Below are 23,418 nucleotides of genomic sequence, written 5' to 3'. Positions count from 1 at the left end.
CTGAATCATATAGTGCACCCTTTGGACACTATGAAGCGTGTCACAAAAAAAAGTTCTGTTCTTTTTCAGCCTTCCCCGAAATCTCTTCAGTAAACCTTAAAGTCCTGCTATAATTTATCAGGAATTCTGGCGGTCAACAAATTATTTGCGGATATCAAGTGAATTCTGGTTGGATTTTAATACCTGTTGCTGCAGTCTGAGTCGTTGTTTAAAATTATTGTTGGCGTCTAAGGAAATTAAAAAGCTAAATGCGCATTCATGTGTTTTTAAATTACATTTTTTAATAATCTGGCAGCGATTTTCGCTGCTGTTTTCCTGGGTATGACCTGTATGTGCAGTGGAGGTTCAAGAAGAGGCAGCGTTTCGAGTATTTCTTCCAAACTCTCATCTAAATGACATCAATAATGGGGCCCACACTTTAATGAGCTCTCAAGTTTAAAGACTTGAAGGATATTAACAAGCGCCTTGACAAATGGTGCTTAGAACCACATTAAAGACAGTGCTAATGGAGCGCATAATGACGGCTAATTTTCGATCAGATATAAATTAGAGCCCCAACAGTTATTTGCCTAAAGGACTTTATGTAAATGATTCCGTTCTGTATAAACTGAGGAGCGAGTAAAGCCCTGACATACTGGCACTCCTTGTGGAAATGATTAATAGATCTGCGGCAGAATGTAGCTGACAAGGGGCTGCACAATATACATCCAATATAGAATATGCATCTATTCTTAGATCAAACCCTAATTCAAATTATGATGATCCCATCCATGTTATTTTCAAATGCAGCCCTAAGTAGCCCAGCCTAGCTCATGCTTTGAACATGGATGTTGCTGAAGCACTGAGGTAATCCCGGAGGTGTCTGCTTATTATTTTGAAACTGAAGTCTGCATATCACTCCATGCATTCTTTATGGATGCAGTTGTTACACTGAATGTATGCTATTACAGTCTTATGTATCAGCTCAGATTTTTGGTGCGAAATAATATTAATGAGCAAGAATATGTTTCGAGGCTCGTGGTTATTAATGCTGCAGTCCAGTCTGAGGTAGAAGATAAAGGGCTACCCATTGGTGAATGAGGTATGCAAAAGGGAGACCCATGATCTACAAAATAATTCTTTTCATCTTTCAAGTGACGGTCTATTAAACATATATTCACATTAGTGGAAAGGTCATATCATATGAAATAAAACATGGGGATATCATCCCTTCAGAAATGAATGTGGGGGATAACAGGCTTTCCGTTGGTTGGTTGTTTATTATTAATATTTGTCAAATTATTACAATGATGTATTGGGACATTTGAGAAAATGTGCTCTGTTCAGTCATTCTGACGTATAAATGTGGGAATGCGTTGTTATTTGTCGATGTTGGTGCTGGTTTTGACATGCATTTCGGTACGTATCGTTTTAAAAGGTAGCCCCAATGCATTGTCTCTTCTAACATTCCAATTCGGATTCGTCATGGACTCAAGTCTGACGGTGCCTTTTCCAGATGAAGGATTTGAATGACATTGTACCTGTGTACTGAGATGACAGCCTTGCCTCGCTTAACCTAACATCAAAAATAGCGTTTCTCGCTACCAAAATTATAATGGACTTGTTGATTAGATAAGGTGCTTATACCCCAAATATTGAATGTGACATTTAATGAGATCATGAAATATGTTTGCAACAATTAATGTCGCTTCTTTACTGCTGTTAATGCCATGTTTCCGATTAATTTTCATTTTTAAATTGATCAGATTGTATTAATGGTGTGTTACTTTTAAACGTAATTGTAAAAATCATCTTTATTCCCCACTGTTAAGACATACAGCGTTATTATGGGCCTTAAGATCTAATGTGTGTTAGATATAAACATCAGTTATTGTTTAAGTGTAAAAACTCTGATATTTGTTCTTTATATTGTTACAAATCTGATGGCGCCTATGTAGCGACCATTATCTCCTGTTATAATAAACTATATTCGCTCAGATATAGATTCCCTCTTATTCTTTATTCGGCTGCTCTAATTTGAAAATGTTCTTTCTGTTCGGTGCCAACGGTTACATTTTACATTACTATAACTAATTCAGATCATTTAATATAAATAACCAATACATGGAAACTTTAAAAGACAAATGTGCGATAGGTCCTACAGATATACTACCAGATAGCATTACAGTTAAAGATTGGAAAGGCGCGCGTCTCTGCTGTGGCTTTTAAATATTTTGCTCCATGTGTTTACTTCCGTATAATTTCGGGGAAGCAATGCTAACATGAAAGTAACTGATGTGAGCAGTGTTGTAAAAGTGGAAATATGTTATTCTGTCATAAACAGAATACCAGCAGACTACATGGAGGGTATCAGATAAAGGGCACGTGGACACAGTATGGAAAATACACAGGGGAAATGGTGGGAAATATACAAAGATACACTGAAGATAGATGGATAGATAGATAGATAGATAGATAGATAGATAGATAGATAGATAGATAGATAGATAGATAGATAGATAGATAGATAGATAGATAGATAGATAGATAGATAGATAGATAGATAAAGACAGATAGATAGATAGATAGATAAAGACAGACAGACAGACAGACAGACAGACAGACAGACAGACAGACAGACAGACAGATAGATAGATAGATAGATAGATAGATAGATAGATAGATAGATAGATAGATAGATAGATAGTTAGACAGACAGACAGACAGACAGACAGACAGACAGACAGACAGACAGACAGACAGACAGACAGACAGACAGACAGATAGATAGATAGATAGATAGATAGATAGATAGATAGATAGATAGATAGATAGATAGATACCGAGGACATGCTGGTCTCATTAGGACTGTGGGAAACCCAAGAACTAAATGCTAACAGGGTCCTTCTAAATATCGACAAGCTAAATAGAGCAAGAGCCTGAAATCATTGGATTAGTTCATTAATATAGCTTATTCTTGGCTACAGGTTGAAAAAAATATAATATGTGAAATTCTTGGGTTGCTAAATCGTAGGTTTTCAGAACTGAAATAGAGCGCCCTTGCGTGTATTGTGAACGATATATAAATATGCATTTAACATTAACGTGGATTGTGTACTTTCTGTTTATTCTTTCCATACGAACCAAAACAACAAGAATCCAGTTGCTTTCTTTTGAAACGTAAAACGCTATAACGATGGAGAAGTATCAGCGTTACAACTTTTTAAAAAACAAATTTAGAGTATCCAATTCATTTTTTCCAATTAAGGGGCAATTTAGCATGGCCAATCCACCTACCCTGCACATCTTTTGGTTGTGTGGGCGAAACCCATGTAAACACGGGGAGAATGTAGCTTTACAACTTTATTTCCTTACAACTGTACTACAAATAGCGGAATCAGTGATTTACAATCACCTATTCATTGAATTATCAATTAAAATTAGTGGGGAATGTCGTTCTTTTAGGTTAGCAACTGGGAACATTCCTACATATTGCGATTTAGGAATATATTGTTTTATATTTTGCATCTCAAAAGGTTCGCTATTATAATTTCACCTTAATGTATCTCCCTCTTCGACTATTTTGTGTTTACATTGAATGGCTGAGATGATGCTCCACCAATGTTACCTTATATGTTTGCATAGTCATTCATTGCGGGCAGCCTGTCAGTTTAAATATACATTGATTCGGCTGCAATATTGGTTGCCTTTTCACCCATTCGTATTCACTATTTATAAATGAGTTTATCTTGAAGGGTGATCCGTATTTATTCCCAGAACGTTAAATCCTCTATCTTAATGAGCGCATGGAAGGCATACATTAACATTAAATACCACTGAGCTGATCACACACGAACTCAGGTTTAACATATACAGAATATTTTCATTTACTCACCTAAAGCATTGTTTAGAAATACAATTACACACGCGGCATTTTTTTTTTGCCTTCACTCACGTCCCGTCTCCGTTGATTTCTGGTTGGAAAAAAAACACCAGGCATTCTTATACCACTACAACCGATTAATATTACATTAACCGTATTTTTAAAAAAACGTCCAAAAGCACAATATAATGCCACCTCTATACCAAAACCATCTATTATTAACGAAAAGGTAATTGGAGACCTCTATGCGTGGTTTAGAGCTGTTTGAGAAAAACATTGAGAAAATAGGATCTGGTTTCATTTGCAAAATGATGCGTTTTTTGGGATAGGAGGGGTCTGTAAAATTCAACTTTTATTCTGTAGTTTTGTTAATTCGAGATTAAAAGCAGTCGTGTCTTTGTCGGCAGACAGTTGTTGTAAATGTACAGTTAAAATATTCTCTGCCAGTCCCAAGGCAGTGCTCCACTGGTCCCAGACTTCATTAAAATTTTATCAGCACCAAAGAATAGCACGAAATGTATTTTTTTTTTTAAATCCTTCGTTCATAAAAAAGTACCTTGCCTAATTAAGGGTAAACAAACTCACACAAGAGTAAATATATGAATTCGGTATTATAATTGTTAGTGTGAAAGTATTCAAGAATATTTTATGATATGAGGGAGATTGAAAGTATAAGATATTCCTTCTGTGGGACAATGAAATTACTCAAATGGGGGATAATTGAACATTTTAAGCATATAGATGTTGGATTTATACGAGTTTACATTAAAAATGAAGAGTTTGCAAATAATTACACTGAAAACTCGGTACATTATTAAAAATACGTTTAGAAATGTTTTACATTAAGGAAACGTGCCTGAATGTTAAAAAAATGGAAATATTCAATAAAGTCAATCTCAATTCGTATTTTCGCATTGAGATTCCTTCCTCCGCTCTTAAATTAACGGAGTATTTCCTCACTCGGGAGCTGACATGTGACTAGATTGGGGATGTCAAGCAAAGACGAGCACTATGCAAAGTTAATTTTAATTCCCGGTGAGGATTTCACATTCCAACTCTCTGTGACCCAGAGTAATTAGCTGAGATAACTAATGATTACTTACTTATTCGTTGTAATTATCTGGATTCCGCAATTCGCTGTGTAATTTATTAATTCCCGTAATAGCCTTTTAGTGAATGACTCATTTAGAGGGCGATGCAAAGTTTAGATTCTTCTCCGGGTCCTTGTTACATTGGTTAATTTGACACAAACTCCTCTCTCTCTTGGTGATGCTTATAATGATCTGATTAATCTGTAATATTTTACTGGCACCATTGCTACATTCAGACTTGTCCTTTCAGACGTCTTTAGAACAGTAATTACTAAGTACTACCAGCTCATTGTTAAAGCGCAGGTTACTCCTACTTTCCTCGCTAAACATAAGCACGAGGCACGATACAATAATTACAATCAAATGTAAATTAAGAAACCAGTAACCGGAGAGAGTAAATAACATGTGTCGTCTCAAAATAGTTGGTGGCATAAAGAAGTTATAATATTTAACTTCGAACCTTAATAATCAGAACTTCAGAAATCCTCCGTCCATTTAGTCCAGGGGTTTGTCTTGGCCGAAAAGCCTCAGAAGGCCGTGTACTTATATGCGGCTATGTGCAGTATTAGGAAATCAAATCATAAGAAAATGGATCACCTACAGGAGGCATTATGAAAGATATCTTCCTAAAACCATAAGGTTCAAAATGAATACGGTTCCCACGATCGCAAAATGTATTTGTAATTACTATTAACAGTTCAGAATCTCGAGGTACCCTCTAAAGAGAGCTAGACTCAGAAATAGTGATAACGTGAGCTGGCCACTGTTGTTCAGTATTTCCCGATATGTGTGATGTGCGATATTTATGATCCTCTATGGTAATTGACGAGATCTGTAATCTCTTCAGTAATTAATCGCGGAAGGATAACTGCAGTTACGATTCATATTCCTTAAATAGGCAACTTTACAGCTTTGAGTAAACGTGCTTGTCTCCGGGTGCAAATGTCCAGTTGCATGGTCTGCTTCATACTAACAGCTGTCACTTGTTAAGATCTGCGTGGATTTCAGGCTTGAATCATTACATTTCGCTGATAATCGCGTCTAGGTCTCTTAATAAAAGCCAGCAAATGATGTAGTTTTACACTCAATATGTTTTTCACCTCCTTTCCAACTCAGATAGTCCAAATCAGATAGTCCTTTAAAGATTAACTGATGTGCATGTTTGTATTTTGCCTCGTCCATATCAACATTTATGAGACCGGAGGAGGGATGACAACATCATATCAGTCACGAGATGAACGGTGAGTTTACGTGGAGGTGGACGATTAAAAATGATCGTTCGCCACCCATGCTCCAATATTTCCAAAGCACATGAAATAATGGAATAAGCAGAAGAAAACCGAGTTCGTAAAACTGAAATTGATAAAGATCTGTTAAAGTTGGACGATTGTTTGCTAACTCTGCCGTAAGCTTTCCCCAAACAGGACAAAACATTGACCTCATAAAACGTGATCAGTGTGTGTTTGTATTTATGGCTGGCCTCGCATCAATCAACAAATGCAGCAATGTGCACAAGGCATAACAAGGGAAACGTGAGCCGAATACACAAGTCCAAAACTGGTAGGGAGGAATGGTAAGTGGTAATGCAAAATAAATGAATCATCGTTTGTTTAGGGTTTATGAAATGACTTATACCTGTTTGCGTTTATATATCACCTTGTATGGCTATAGCTGTAAGATCAGGTTGGGTTGGTACTGAACGTATATCAGTACGAATATTAGCATATTTGAGCAATGCAGTGTAAATGGCCGATGAAACAGCTCAAGCTAACAAATGAGAGCATACCACATTGCTACTGGCTTTAATGTTAACAACCTTGCGTTTCGTTACAGATTTGCTTAATAAAAACAACGAAGGAATCTGCTGTAAAATAAGGACGATCTATTTTTGACAGGCTTTGGGGGCACATTCCATTTGAAATAATATTGACTTTGGGGAGCCGCCTCCGTGAACTCGCTCGCTGTCTGTAATCCTTCAGAACAATTCTGTTGTTCAGTGAGCAACTTTTCTGTTGCCTTCAAATACAACTATAACTTGACATAATTTATTTAGACTTGAATGATGAGCGGGTTCAATATTTCTACTAATTCCATGCAGATAATAATAAATTTACAGGTGCTAATAGAGTCTTGTGATGCAGCTATGGGGAATTATGCACTCTGATGTGGGTCACTGTTTAATTAGTCTACAGGGGGAAAGGATAAATAAAGTAACTCTGAACTGAAGGCACTAATCCTATTATTATTAGCTATCATTTCGACATGAATACTGTAGTAACTGCTGTATTTCTATAAAAGACCAATGTGGGTATTCCAATGATTGCCAACGATAGTGAACATCTAGTTTCAACAAGGCTCCAGTTACCCACTGGATAATTCTGAATTGAGTTTAATCCTCAAAACTGGAAGACCATTTGGTTTCTACTGGTGTGTGTGTTTATTAGAAATATGTTGCACGTTGAGTTAAAACCACAAAGGCTTTTTCATAGCTGACTCTAGGTGGCATTAATTCCCCAGTCCCCAGTATTTTGCTGTTAACAACCAGCCATTGTCTAAAAATTCCAATCGTGCACTCACCCACACGCGTTAGATTTTTGTAGGTGTTGTTTTATCATTAAAGCATTCCTCTCTTGGACAACTGATCCGTTGCAAAACAGGTTATGTGGACGTTGTGAAAGAGGCCCGCTTGCCGGCAGTCTGAGAGCGCCGAGCTTTGACATCTGGCAGCCTGGAGCTCCTGGGACAGATCCTACTCTCCACAGACTCTCTGATTGGAGTCTAATAGAATATTTGCAATCTCTCCGAGGTACCTTTTACCCCTCACTGGCAATCCAAGCATTAACTGCCAAAGCATTAACAACAGGATCATGTCTCTATAACTACTAAGCAAAGACGCTTTAGTTTGTGGGTTAAAATAACTTGTATCAGATAATGCACGTGCATTAGTGGAGCACGTTTTATTTGTTATTTTCACAATACAAATACATCCGTTAGTCAAAGCAAAAGTTTAGTTGGTGCCTTGAACCGCCACTTTACATATCATAAAATATAATATTCATATGGAAGGGACAATATCGAATGAAATCACATTCAGGGTTTGCTGTAAAGGTTTTAACCTTTTCTATTATGCCACTTATTCAGCAATAAAAATCAACAATAAAGTCAATAGATCACTTTTTTTTATTTTAAAGACTGTGCGGAATCTTACATGTAAAGTAAAAGGTACAGTGATTTTTTTTAAATCTATGAAAACTGCATATTATTTTAAAAATACAGTTAGGAGCCTATGGGTTTTATTTCAAAAACACGATGTTTATTTCATGCGAAGAAATCAAAAGTCAATTTATTTATTTTACTGGTAAAACTACCTACATCCAAAAAGATAGTTAAACAAATACTCAGGAACACATCTGCGATGAAAACATACAACATATTTTACTAAAATAACTCAACTTCGAAAGAATAGTCAAAGGAATTGCTTAATGAAATAAGTCATTTTAATAACGGGAATGTCAATAACTTAACATTAAATTACACCAATAAATGAAATGGAAAAACCTCTATAGAGCAAACAAAGAAACAAAATGTTTAAAACGCCATACGCCATACAGAAATCGTGCGCTCGTCACGTAAAAATGTTTCTGCTATAACAGCAACACATCCAAATTTGTAAGAATATATCTATATGTGCATCAAGTCCATCGAATGATATTTACAATATACATGTACCTTTATTTAATATTTATTTTAAAAAGATAGGCCAGTACCAAACAACAAGGTATTTCAGCAGTGCATCAATCGCCCATGGTCATTAAAATGTGCAGTTTTATTTTAACTTCTATAAATGCACCTCTACATCCTCTTCCCTCCAGTAAACAAAACAAAAAGCATGAATTAAAAATAAACCCCATTCAGAATCAAAACAGACCCCACGACGGTTACATCTATGTTGCATTTTTAATGATCGATCGACAAAGATTAGTTACTTTGATCAAATCTTTACAGCCAAGACTTGATCCTTTTTTGTGCGTTGTCACAGAAATGCAAGAGGGAATCCCCAGGAACAAAAAATTTGACGAAATAAATAATATTAAATTTTATACAAATATATACATGATGAATCATTTTTATTTGCCTTCTTTGGGGGGGGGGGGGGGGGGGGTGTGACACGTTTTCAACCAAAAATCATAGAATGGCGTTTCATTATTCTTTATTACCGGTATGCCCTTAAGATACACGGACACTTCTTATTTTCCAATCGATTTTTCTTACACTCTATCAACCAACATACTGTATTAAACATTAAATAATTAAATAATCCTTTTATTTACCCTGCTGTTATCACAACTTGAATTAAACAGGCGGAATTAATTCAAGTGAACACGAAATTAACTTTGTAGACGGTCTGAATGAATAATTCAGGCTTAGGTTGTTTGGCACTAATCTAATAATAGCCTTCAGACACGGAGAGATTTCCTGGCTGCTCACAACAGCCATCTCCGTGTATGGCGGAGAGCATTTGTGTTGAGTGGGAAAGGGGTTTCAGAGTGATATTTAACGGGAAATTTGGGGGCGATCGCCCCCAATGATACAGTAGGAGGCTGAGGAATGCTGAGCACAGAGATACAATTTCCCAACAAAATTGTGACAAGGTTGTAGGTTTCCTATGATGATGGAAGAGCTCTGTGGGGGAAAAAGCATTTGTGCAATCCCTAAACAATCGATTGCACGAGATCCTCCATCAAATGCGAGGGGGAACAGTACTGCAGCTTAACCACTCAGATTGGTCTTCCCCCGTTCGTTTCAGGGCACAGAGGGAACGTGGGTGTAGAAAAGGTGATAGTTGGAAGAATAAAAGAACGAACACAATCCAAAACATGAAGCTCAAATCAATGTAACAGCAATTCTGCAAACACTGTCATTTCAGCTCAGTGGGTCCTCATTCAGTTTTGTGTTTGTAAACGGTGTGAGTTACGATTAAAAAAGAAATTGTTTCATTTGTTCGCATCTGCAAACTGCAATTCTCAGTTTACACCCATTCACAATCGGGCTTCGACTTGTCCTGTTTCGGTGGCAGTGGGTGGCATTAAGAAAGAAAGAAAATTATCTTACTTGTTCACGGCCCAGAACAAGGTCCTTGTAGATTCAGGAAGTCCAGTTGAACTATACATCAGGTAGGGGGAAAAGTTCCAGTCTGTGTCTCTCGCTCTTTTGCCCCTTGAAGTCAGACTAGTGACCTGCAGAGTATTTCATCCGTTTCTGTTTCTGCCTCTGGTTACAAAACCAGACTCTGACCACGTTCTTTTTGAGGTCCAGCTTCTCGGCGATGGCGGCGATCTTCTCGGAGGATGGCCGGGGCTGGATGGCGAAGTAAGCTTCCAGGGACCTCTTCTCCGGCGCGGCGATGGACGTGCGCTTCCTCTTCTTGTCGGTGCCGTTGAAGAGCTCGGGTTTACTGAGCTTCTCCCGGTGAGACTTCTCGGCTTCTTCCAGCCAAGCTTGCAGGATGGGCTTGAGGGCGATCATGTTGTTGTGGGACAGGGTGAGCGACTCGAACCTGCAGATGGTGCTCTGGCTGAGCGAGCCCACCCCGGGGATCTTCAGGTTGGCCAGGGCCGAGCCCACGTCCGCCTGGGTCACCCCCAGTTTGATCCTCCTCTGCTTGAAGCGCTCGGCGAAAGCCTCCAGGTCGCGGGGGTCGGCGTCCACCTCGCCCATGCAGCCCAGGCCCGGGTGCGAGGCGGCCAGGCCGTGGCCGTGAGCCGCCATGCTCATGGCCTGGTGCATGTGGTTGATGGCGGCCATGTGAGGGGGGCCGGGGGGCGGCGGCGGAGACACCACGCTGCCATCCGGAGCCGTGATGGTGGGCAGCCCCAGGCCGGGGGAGATATGCTCCAGCAGCTCGCCATCCAGGTTCTGGTGAGGCTGGTGCGGGTGCTGGTGGTGCGGGTGATGGTGGTGGTGGTGATGGTGGTGATGGTGATGGGGGGGAGGGTGACTGATGGGCCCCGAGGACGAGTTCGAGCTGCACGGGATGCTGTTCATGTTGTGGTAGGTGGCGTCCGGCTTGAACGGCTGGTTCTTGCTGCTCTGAGCTCCAATCTCCACAGCCGCCAGCGCCTCCGCTCGGCCCACCAAAGTTTCATCCAGCCCGCCGAATATATTGCTCTGCAATTGCAAATAGAATGCAGACATTCCTGTCAGCAGGGAATTCTCTCCACTCCAGGATTAAAACATTTCCAGAATGCTAAAAACACACACACACACACACACACACACGCCACCCAGGTCATAAAAATTAATATGAAAGGCAAGACAGTTTGAATACATAAGTTGAAAGTATCCGAGGTGTTGGGTGATTTGCTGTGCAGACATGAAAAAAACATCAAGCAGACAGAGAGGGAGAGGGGGGCTGTCAGACTGTGCCTTTAAGCGGTGATTATGCAGATACATACCGGTGCTGTTGGCAGGCACACTCGGCACATCGTCTCGGAGCCGCCGCTGTTGCTGGTCGGTGTGGAGGACGAGTTGGAGGGAGGCGAGGCGTGCAGGCTGGAGTACTTGGGCTCTGCCAGGCTGGACGAGGGGGGCGGCGGCATGCCGAACGCCTGTTTCCCGTTCAGCGGCATCATCATCATCATCTTGCGGCGGCTCGCTGGGCGCGGGGCGCTCGCGCGGGGACCGGGGACGAGGTTCGCGCCGCCGCCGTCGCTGCTGCTGCCACCCGGCTGGCGCGGGGCGCCTGTTTGGAATGTGGCGCGGAGGTGAGCGAGTCTCGCGCCGCTGGCCCTGCTGCTGCACACCTTGCTTGAGCAGGTAGCTCGTGGAAAGACATGAAGGGACTTTTGCTTCTTGCTATGTGTGTGTGTGTGCGCGCGTGTCTGTGTGTATCTGTGTGTGTGGTGTGTGTGTATATGTCAGTGTGCGCGTGGTGCCCTGTGCCGATGCTGAGCGCCTATTGGTCCGCGCGACGCCTTGGCTGCACTGGGGGCTCAAGTGGCGGGAAGGCGCTCGCGCTCCAGCCTGTCGCGGCTTTCCCCACCTGGTGGGAACCAGAAAAGAAACAAACCCCCTCAGAGCCTGCACCTCTCTCCATTAGCATTGCCCCTCCGGAATGACACGCATGCGGGAGGATGCTCTCCCTCCCTCCTCGCCCAATTAGCCGCACGCGCACGATGGTTAGCAGCCCCTAAATAAAGCTTGATGATCGCCCCACACCAATTCTGTTTTCCCTGCAGAATTGCCGATCTATAGATACCGTCAGTGGATTATCAGCTCGTAGATGTTCATCGCAAGTAACATCAGCCGCAGCATTCATGTTTTGTTTTATTTTTTGGCAAGCTCACGACATGATGTTGCTTTGGTTTTATGTACCTGTGGTGCAGGGACTTCAATAATATCTTTCAATATTGCTGAATTTCCAATTTATGGCAACAGAATGGACTCTAAAACATTTTTAAATAAGGGAAATAGCATATATTTTATATATATAATGTTTGATATTTAAATGCTCAGAACTCCAAACCTTGCAAAATATTTACCAAATTTTGCATCTATCTTCCGTGTTGCCTGTTAAGCTGTTGAGGGTTTTGACTTTTTGTAACATTCCTCCATGCAATTTGAGTGGGAATCAAGAAATGATATTGCACCACTTGCTCCACCACTCTTAACGCACGACGAAACAAAATAAATCAGACTTAAAAGCCTGACTATCATTTAATTATCGAGCGAATTGCGCTTTCATTGGACCCGGAAAGAAGTGGAGCAACATCTCTAAGCAAATTATGACCTGGGCAGAGAGGAATTATTAGATTGAAATTTCATTTAGGCTCGAGAGACACAGAACTTCAATATGTAATCTGCTGTGCCTCATCTGATTTGTATGCGTAATTCCAGTTGACAAATTTATTAGTTTTCATAATAGTGAAAAAATTGAGAAGCAGCGGGCTAATATCTTGTTTCTATAAATTGTACATGTGTCATTCATGAAAGCTTGTCTACATGAAGTCTAATACTTATGGCAATTTGAAGTGGATATTCCCTCCCCTTTAGTATCTGATAAAGAACGGTGCAATGTAGAAGGTAGCTCTCGCAGAAGGTTATTAACACGAACGTAATACTACTTTTGATACCTCATCAGAGAGGTAATTAAACACTGGAATTATGTACTAATTAACGAGGATTGTCCAATTTGTTTAATCTATTATAAAATTTCAACAGGGTTGATTTATTCTTCTTTGGGACTGTTCACAGCGCCCTTCAGTATGCAATGCATCAGTTCCCAGGAACAGATGTTACATTAGATCTTTAAAGTGGCAGTAATTATACTGGCTAACTAGGGCTGATCTTGGAATCAAAGTTTAGGACTAAATTCTGATATATTTATAGTACAGCATGGCAGAACATTACAGTGCCTCGAGTTGTTACAATTATAAATTGGTTTCTGTGTGTCCGAAATAATGTGCTGACAACATTTCTTCAGGATCTTAAATTATTGGAAGGAAACGATTTTCTGTATAAGATATATAAGAGAAAAACAACACAGTCGGGCGAGTTACTCTAACTGTCTCTGAAAGTTGGATCTTCATTAGTTTCTATCTGTTGTTATTTAATTATGATATCTACTTTGATTTTCATTTTTAGTAGGCGATAAAAGACCAATATTTTTATATGGACAAGTTCTTGCAGAATGGTGATTCCAGCTCATGTTTTATTTCAGCAGTCACTGTTCAGAATGTGATATATAGGAGCAAAACTGTTCCCTACCCGCGCAAATGCTCCCTCCTGTACAAGATCAATTTGCATATTTAGTTCAACGTTCAGATTCATAGAAGATTGGGACTTGGAAAACTGTTATATGACACGAAACTTTGAAACGTCCATGCTGTATGAGTTCAGTCGATATAGCAGCAGAATTTCTTTTTAAAATCCTCTAAAGCCTGTTCATTTACAACTGGTAACCCCCAGGTACAAGAAGTTTATTCTTGTGAAAATGCAAAGTTAATGGGGCAAGTAAGTATACTTTAAGGTTACACCTGCTTAATAAGAATGGTAGAAAGCCGCTACAAAACCATTTCTCTTGTTATAGGCACCAGGCTGAAGTATCCAAGTGACTTAAATCGTTTGCGGACTAGGTAGGTTGTTGCATTTTAAACCTGAAATAAACGATTAAATTAAAATTTTATGTAGGAATAAGCAAATCGAACCGAGCTGTCAGTTGTTATGAGTTAATTTCTCTCACTGCTCTATACACATCAATAACATGCAACTAGTGTATCTCGGGGTAACCGGGCTCTTGGATCTATATTTACACTCATTAAAGAGATGCAAACAATTCTTCAAATGAAAATGAGTGACAACAACGTTGGTTGAAGTGATGATATGATGTGATCATGAATCGTAGTTCAATATTTTAACAGGATCTTGTGAATGCCGATGTTGACATGTGCAGTGTGTAAAAAAAAATCCAAATGCATTTAACTGCTGCTTCAAAGAACTAGTTTGATTCAACAGGATCAATACAAATGCATTCTCTACATGTTTAGCAGTTTCAATCTCCTCATTGTAGTTTGTTAAGCCCACCCCCAGAGCAGCAGTTTAGACGCCGAAGAGAGGATCACTGGGAGTAGAGAAAGGAAAGGGTAAAATAAACATCAACAAAAGTGGATGAGTTTTTTTGGACCGTATGATTGAGACAGCAGCAGTAACGGGGAATTGAACGCGCACACGCGGAAAGTATGGGGGGGGGGGGGGGGGGGGGGAAGTAACAGCGAACAGAAAGAAAAACGAAGAATGATAAGAAACAACATGTAATGGAGAATTGGGGAGGAGATGGTCTTCTATCAGATTTAATGAGTGCAGAAAGTGGGAACGAGAAAGAACACAGGGCAAAGTGACGGGCCGGGGGGGGGGGGGGGGGGGGGGGTACGTGTAGTTTCGAGAGGTGAAAATAAATGTGAGAGTGAAGTGAAAAGCACACCCATGTGAATTAGCATTTAAAAACAGACTGAAGGAGACAGCGAGGGGAGAAAGCGAAGAGAAGAAGGGATCCGGAGAGCAACTCAAGATGGCAAGTCAACCTCTTTATTTTATAATAGCTTTTGTCACCGTCCCTATATCTGGATGCACCGAGACGTTCTTAGATGTCCCAAAGCAATGGCAAACTGCTGGTAAAAGTGCAGTGCATTCACTATCATGCAACATGCCATCAGTCTTCACCCAGCTTCAGCACACAAATGGACTGCTTAACATTTGAGCAGCCTTTGGAATTAGGTCCATAGACACCAGGAGGGAAATCACTGTCTCCTCGCATAGACGCATGTTCTGATTTATTATAAAAGTTTAACGAAATCATTTATATTTCAGAGAGTCTAAATCGCTACATCAATATTTTATCCACGATGACATATATGTTATACGAAAATATACCTTTTCCATCATCAAATTATACAAATAACATTGCTAAGGGGTTTGAAATCCACTTAATAATTATTATTATAATAATAATCTTTATCATGAAGGTAACATTCCAAAAACATTTGCTTTAGAATGCATAGATATTTATTTGCACAAAACATAAAACAAGGGACATAACAAGGGCATAAAACATTCAACTCAGCATGCAAAATTTTGCACGAACGCAAAATTAATCTATTGCTTTAAGTTTACGGCTAAATGCAAAAACAAAGTAGATTTTGAGTATTGCTGAAAAAGGTCATGTTGTCAAAACATTTGGTCTTGTACACGCAGGAATACCAAATGTAAAGGGAACAACAACGTGTACTTCATGAGAAAAGAGTGCTGATTGGTTGGCAAGTGGACTTTGGTAAAGGCATTTCCAGGGATAAATTGTTGTTTCTTTAACACTTGGTATTCTTGCGAATTGTCCCAATGAGTGCAAGACCAAAAAGCTTCAACGACATGTGTCTTTTTTCAACAATTTTCAAGTTCCGTACTACCAAACGATTAAAAGTAGATTTTTCCAAATGTTCGTGTAAGTCGACCTTTTCAATGGAGCTGGGAATTCAGAAATGCTGTGCTCCATTGACTGAAAATGGTACTATTATTAATACTCGGTTGACCTTACATGTGGTGAGGACTTGATATTGTGTTGTTTCCGTATGTCAACCTTTGTCTCTATCAGTTGAATAAAATGCAAATGCAAACTCCAATGTGCGGGATGCTTAGTTCCCTTGAGCTGAAATATGGTTTGGTCAAGTGAAGTCACGAATGACTGGCAAATGATGGGATGTGATTTCTTGATTCCTTCCCAGTAATTAAGTTTCGATTTGCAGCGTTTATTCTTCTGCCGAGAAGTAATTGTTGCAATAAATTTGCGAACAACCTCCATTGATTGCTCTTGGCTTTTAAGTTTTGATTCCGTGATAAAACCCCACATTTTATGCAAGAGCAAATAAAACTGCAGCATTGAAGCAGATTTCAAACCTCGCGGAATAGTTCTCAGCTAATGTTCAATTACCAGTTATAAAATCTACAGCACCCTCAATTTTAACGTTCAAATGTCTTCGTTGTACTTTTAATGGACTTTTCACTGGGCTGACAACAATACCAATGTCAGGAAACCCTGCTCTTCAAAATAACACATTGCGCCGGATTCTTGTATCTGGCACCCATGCTATCATCCTATGGTCAGTCGCCTTTCTCTGTTACTAACAGTTCACTGATGTTAACTACCCCAACCCATCCCCAGCGACAGTCAAGTGCCACACCTAACCCTGAAAGCAGGCGATTTATTTAATCTTGGGAAGTGTAAAGGTTTTAAAGTACTCTGAATTGTTGGATTCCGGTGCGATAGACATCTCGTGACGCAGACGAAGCTTGAAGATGCCATCACCCACACAGTTATTTTGCCGCTTCGACCTGAAGGCATCGGAATAACGTGTTGTTGTTGCAGCCTTACTTCCCAGCACACTCGCCAATCTCTGTAAGATCACCCGAACTGGGGGATACAGCATGGCCTGGGTTCGGTTCTGGGTGCAGGATGATTCTAGCCTGTTGCAATACGAGCTTGATCTGGTCTGTCTGGGTCTTCTGGGCACTTTATCAATTCACACGTAAGTGTTAATTTAAAGAATCCCACCTGTCCATCCTCGCAACATTAAATCATGGTGAGATGGAAGTCTTAGGAGTGCACGCAAGTATTTTTATTTTCCTTAGATTACTGCCAATTAGTAGCTTGACTTTTCACACGTCAATACAGACAGCGGATGCAGATTGGTATCTGTGTAATGGGGTCAGACAGAACCCGAATTATACTCTTAACTGTGGCTCACACTCAGATCCAACGGTGAAAGAGCTCTTCTCAGATAGGTGCGCAGAGTTCCCAATCTTAAAGCTAATTTTTAGCACCAGTACTTAGGTCACCGGACTGCACGGATTCGGTTGCCACAATACAGGAAGGTTACAGAATATTTACTCAGATGCTGTCGGGCGGGAACGGAAAATGTTAGCTACGAGGCACGATTGGATAGGCAGGAGGCTGAGGAGAGATTTAATTGAGGTGTAAAAATTACGAGGGGCATTAATAGATTGGATAGGAAGGACTTTATTTCCATTGACAGGGAGGTCAATAACCAGAGGGCATGACTTTAATGTAATTGGTAGAAGAATTGGAGGAGGATTCAAAATATTTTTCTTCACTCACAGGATGGGGTCTGGAACTCATTGCCTGGATGAATAGTAGAGATAGAAATCACATGTAAAAATACATTGTCAATGCACTTGAAGTGTTGTAACCTAGAGGGTTATGAATCAAGAGTTGGAAAGTCTGATGAGGTTTGGATATCTCTTTTCACAGACATGATGGGCCAAATTTTTTCTCTTTATTCGCTCATGGGATGTGGGCGTCGCTGGCTGGGCCAGCATTTGTTGCCCATCGCAGAAGGCATTTAAGAGTCAACCACATTGCAGCGGGTCTGGAGTCACATGTAGGCCAGGCCAGGTAAGAATGATAAATTTCCTTCCCTATAGGGTTTTTACAACAATCGACAATGGTTTCATTAGACTTTTAATTCCAGATTTTTATTGAATTGAAATTCCACCATCTGCTCTGGCGGGATTCAAACCCATTTCCCTGGAGCATTATCCTGGTCTCTGGATTACTAGTCCAGTTACAATACAACTACAATACCCCCTCCCCAAATGCCTCCATTCTTCATCAACATTCACTTCCTCCAAATATTAGACACATTGAAAAATAAATTTATTAACTGCCCTGAACGAGCAGTTGACTATTTCAGCATTTCTAAAGTGGTTTAATTCTGGGCTGGATTCTACAACAATTTGAAAGGATGAACAGGCTGACTCTCCTTTCTCTTGTAAAAAGAAAAGGAAGGCTGAGGGCAGACCTAATAGAGATCTTTAAAATGATCAAAGCTTTTTAAGAGAATGGATGCAAAGAGAATGTTTCCACTTGTGGGCAAGAGCAAAGCTAAAGGCCACCAATAAAAGATAGTCATCAGACATAGAGTAGGGAATTCAGGCCAATCTTCTTTTCCCAAAGAATATGAAACTGGTTACCATAGAGTGAAGGTGAAGAGAATAGTATTCATGCATTTAAGGGAAAGCTGGAGAACATAGAGCATACAGTGCAGAAGGAGGCCATTCGGCCCATCGAGTCTGCACCGACCCACTTAAGCCCTCACTTCCACCCTATCCCCGTAACCCAATAAGCCCTTCTAACCTTTTTTTTGGTCACTAAGGGCAATTTATCATGGCCAATCCACCTAACCTGCACATCTTTGGACTGTGGGAGGAAAGCGGATCACCCGGAAGAAACCCACGCAGACACAGGGAGAACATGCAGACTCCGCACAGACAGTGACCCAGTGGGGAATCGAACCTGAGACCCTGCCTGTGAAGCCACAGTGATATCCACTTGTGCTACCGTGCTGCCCACAGAAGCATAGGGTGGGGAACGAATGCAGGGTTATGATGATAGAAAGTGAAGCACAAGTGTAGGCATGGACTGGTTGGGCCAACGGTGGGGGTGGCATAATGACACAGTGGTTAGCACTGCTGCCTCACTGTGCCATGGAACTGGTTTCAATTCTGGCCTTGGCTGATTATCTATGTGGAGTTTGCACATTCTCCCCATGTCTGCATGGGCTTCTTCTGGGTGCTCCAGTTTCCTCCCATAATCCAAAGATGTGCAGGTTAGGTGGACTGGCCATGCTAAATTGCTCCTTAGTTACCAAATATGTGCAAGTTAAGTGGGACTATGGGGATAGGGCGGGGGAGTGTGCCAAGGTAGGGTGCTCTTTCGGAAGGTCGATGCTGACTTGATGGGCCAAATGGCCTCCTTGTGCACTGTCGGGATTCTATTTTTAAAAATGGCTGCTTGTGTGCTGTATACACTATTTTAAAACAACCGGCGCAAACTCAAGTTAATGGCAAATAACCATCTGGATGGAGGATCGCACCGACTGCCTTTAGGGTGCTTGGGAGTTAGGTCAGGATTTGACCTTGAGGAGCAGCCATTTTTGGTCCAAGTGGACCCCTATCTCATTTTCTCAAAACAAAAGGACAGTTCGACTGTCACATTCATTAGTTTTCTCCACTTTATAGACCTGGCTTGTGCTTTCTGGGTAGTGAGCCACCTCCTCAAGATACTACTAGCCAATTAGTCTACTCCTGATCAGCAGCAAAGTGATAGAAGGGGTCATCAACAGTGCTATTAAGCAACACTTACTCAGCAATTGCCTGTTCACTAATGCTGTTTGGGATCCACTTGGCTCTTGACCCCATTGCAGCCTTGGTCCAACCACGGGCAAAAGAGCTGAGTTCAAGAGATGAGATGGAAATGACTGCCCTTGATATCAAAGCAGCATTTGATTGGGTGTGGCCTCAAGCAGCCTGAGCAAAACTGCAGTCAATAGGAATAGGGACTGGTTTAGCACACTGGGCTAAATCGCTGGCTTTTAAAGCAGACCAAGGCAGGCCAGCAGCACAGTTCAATTCCCGTACCAGCCTCCCTGAACAGGCGCCGGAATGTGGTGACTAGGGGCTTTTCACAGTAACTTAATTGAAGCCTACTCGTGACAATAAGCGATTTTCATTTCATTTTCAATTAAGGGGAAAACTGTCCACTGGGTGGAGACACATTAAGATTGTGGTGGCTGGAGGTCAATCATCTCTGTTCAGGGCATCAATGCAGGAGTTCCTCATGGTAGTGTCTGAGGCTCAAACATCTTCAGCTGTTTCACCAATGACCTTCCCTCCATCATAATGTCAGAAGTGGGGATATTTCCTAAAGATTGCACAATGTTCATCACCATTTGAAGCTCCACAGCTACTGAAGCAGTATGTGTCAATCTGCAGCAAGACCTGGATATCATTCAAGCTTGGGCAGAAAAGTGGAAAGTAACATTTGTGCCACAAAAGTGTCAGACAATGACCATCTCAAACAAGGAAGAATCTAACCATCTCCCCATCACTTTCAATGTCATTACCATCGCTGAATCCCCCCACTATTAACATCCTAGTGGTACCATTGATCAGATGAACCAGCCGCATAAATACTGTGGTTACAAGAGCAGGTTTAGCACAGGGCTAAATTGCTGGCTTTGAAAGCAGACCAAGGCAGGCCAGCAGCACGGTTCAATTCCCGTACCAGCCTCCCCGAACAGACGCCGGAATGTGGCGATTAGGGGCTTTTTACAGTAACTTCATTTGAAGCCTACTTTTGACAATAAGCGATATTCATTTCATTTCATAGATGCTTTGAATGTTGCAGTGGGGAACTCACTTCCTGACACCTCAAGGTCTGTCCAAGGCACAAGTCAGGAGTGGGATTGAATACTCTCCACTTGATGAACGAGTGCAGCTCCAACAACACTCAAGAAGCTCAACACCATCCCGACAAAGCAGCCCGCTTGATTGGCATCTCATTCACCACTTTCAATATTCCGTTCCTCCACCACAACTGCACAGTGGCAGCAGTATGTACCATATTCAGCATACACTGCAGCAACTCACTTCAACAGCATCTTTCAAACCTGTGACCTCTACTATCCAGAAGGACAAGGGCAGCAGATACATGGGAACACCATCATCTGCAAATGTACCTCCAAGCCACACGACATCCTGACTTGGAACTGTTCCATAACTGTCCGTGAGCCAAAAGGTTGGAACTCCCTTCTGAACAGCACTGTGGGTGCACCTTCAGCGCATGGACTGCAGTGGTTCAAAAACGGAGCTCACCATCACCTTCTCAAGGGCAATTAAGATTGGACAATAAATGCCAGTGCCACGACATCCCGCGAACAAATTTTAAAAAATTAACATGTGGAGTTATTATCAATTCCACAGAACAGTCTCGCGACATATAGTGAAGTCAAGTTTTTCCAGTCTGTGAATAGTTCTAGAATTGAGATCCCAGATATATCCCAGTGTTGTTCTATCTGAGGACAGCCATTGACATAAAAATAACAACATACTTTTGTCATTTGATGATACATCATGGATTAGAAATTATAGCAACAATGTAAAGCCACAACCAAAATTTACAAACAAGTTTATATCCAAGTTCAGGCTCTTTTAAAACCCAGTTTGTTGATATATTTTAGGTTCTTAGATTGGACACAGATGTGTCAACATGAACTTTGGGTTCAATGTTGAAAGTTTATGACCTGATTAATTCCGATTCACTTTTGATTCACTTGTTTTCGGTGAGTTAAGTTGGCCATGGGCTTCAGCATTAATATTTAAATTGTTCGCAATATACAAAATAATATTAAAGCTAACAGTTTAAACAAAATTTTCAGCAAAAACATGAATTTATATTGTAACACAAAATTACAAAGCAAATATTAAAACAGCATTTTGATCTAGCAACATTTATTAAGCAGAGTTCCAGACAACCCAGTTCAAAAAAAATGATATTGATCTCAGAGCTGTAACCTTTTGTCCATTACAGGTCGTGCTTTAAGGTAGCATTTTGCAAGCTTGCTATTTCTGGACGAATATTGGACGAATGCACTTTGTCCTACGATAGAGTTGGATCGAAGATAATTACATTATGAAAAACGAAGACGTGATGTACACCAAGACAAAACTGTACACCTTTCCACCCTGGCTCTAATGTTGGTTTTATATTTATTTATTCGCCCCTGACCACTTTCCAACACACAGGAGTTTTAAAGATTGTTGTTTGTGGAATGGTGTATTTCCCTTTTCAGCTAAAGGTAGGACGTCTTTTGAAAAGTACCTGCGATACAGCGAGTTTTCGATGCGGAGGGAATCACGAGATTGTGTTATATGTTATATGAAAGAAAGAGGCCCATTCAGCATTTCTGTCCATCCAAGTTAACTAAGTTGGCATCGGGGCGGAACCCCCCCCCCCCCCCAATCTAAATGATCGCAAGGTGAATGTTGGAGAAGTTTGTTGATATGGATATGAAACTTTTGGGAAAACACCCCTTGCCTTTGAATTTTCTCGCCACTAAAGAAGAGATTTCCAAAACAAGCTGTGAACAAAAAAAGTATAGTCCCAAACCGGCACTGATCCTTAATATTGTTCATTTCAGTCTTTATTCCCGCCCCAATGATTTTTGACCGGGAAGTAAAGTATAATTTACCCGCAATTATGATTTTCTTTTACCTTTAAATACTTTTCTCCATCACAGTGGAGAGGGATAACTTGCTTCCTGAGTCCAGCTTTGAGATGTGCCAATGAGGACCCAGCTCTCCTGTTGGCAATGCCAATCGTCTCAACTCAGCTGAATCTGGGACCAGGCTTGGGGCACATCAGGAGGAAGAAAACTTTTCATTACAATGTCCCAACACAGAGCATTGGTATGATAATCCCACAGTGCACACCATGTGGGCGGCACGGTAACACAATGGTTAACAATGTTGCTTCACAGTGCCAGGGTCACAGGTTCAATTCCCACTTGGGTCACTGTGTGGAATCTGCACGTTATTCCCGTGTCTGCGTGGGTGCTCCGGTTTTCTCCCACAAGTCCCAAAAGACATGCTTGTTAGGTGAGTTGGACATTCTGAATTCTCCCTCTGTCTACCCGAAGAGGCGCCAAATGTGACGACTAGGGGATTTTCACAATAACTTATTGCAGTGTTAATGTAAGCCTACTTGCAACAATAATAAAGATTATTATGGCACATTTAGCCGGCAAGGAAGTTTTATTATTTTTAAGTTCTTGCAGATTTGATTGATGTTATTGGGAGGGTTTTTTAATTAACCATTAGGTCAAGATTTCCACTTTAAAACTTGTCATAGCAAATAATGTTAAAAACGATTAAGGACAATTATAGCCCTCACTATTATTATATTTTGCATATCCTCCAGGGGATAGTTCCGCTGGACGATTTTGTAAGATTGATATCTTTGGTCTTTTGTGATCTTGTGCTTTGGCAGAAAGATGAATTTTCACTTAAGGTGCTGCCTTGAATCAAGGGCTAGAATATACCTGTACTCTGGAATGGTCC

The 23,418-nt window shown here is 40.9% G+C and overlaps 1 protein-coding gene across 1 annotated transcript; it reads right to left on the bottom strand.

The window, feature by feature from the left end:
• Positions 1–9,116: 9,116 nt before the first annotated feature.
• pou4f2 (POU class 4 homeobox 2) lies at positions 9,117–12,043 on the bottom strand. Its single transcript, XM_038791949.1, has 2 exons — positions 11,409–12,043; positions 9,117–11,121 (listed from the first exon to the last, which is right to left on the bottom strand). Exons 1-2 carry the CDS (start codon positions 11,592–11,594, stop codon positions 10,183–10,185), a joined length of 1,125 nt encoding a protein of 374 aa, XP_038647877.1. The 5' UTR covers positions 11,595–12,043; the 3' UTR covers positions 9,117–10,182.
• Positions 12,044–23,418: the final 11,375 nt, after the last annotated feature.

This window comes from Scyliorhinus canicula, chromosome 3 (assembly GCF_902713615.1).
Source record: "Scyliorhinus canicula chromosome 3, sScyCan1.1, whole genome shotgun sequence".
NCBI classification, from domain to species: domain Eukaryota; kingdom Metazoa; phylum Chordata; class Chondrichthyes; order Carcharhiniformes; family Scyliorhinidae; genus Scyliorhinus; species Scyliorhinus canicula.
Note: the sequence above shows the minus strand (reverse complement) of the source record. Positions and strands in the feature narration are given on the sequence as shown.

Bases quoted from the DNA above. Each gene is read 5' to 3' on its own strand.
- pou4f2 (XM_038791949.1), bottom strand. From the start codon at position 11,594: ATGATGATGATGATGCCGCTGAACGGGAAACAGGCGTTCGGCATGCCG. The intron at 11,122-11,408 runs GTATGTATCTGC...TTGCAATTGCAG, and splicing joins TGTGCCTGCCAACAGCACCG to AGCAATATATTCGGCGGGCT.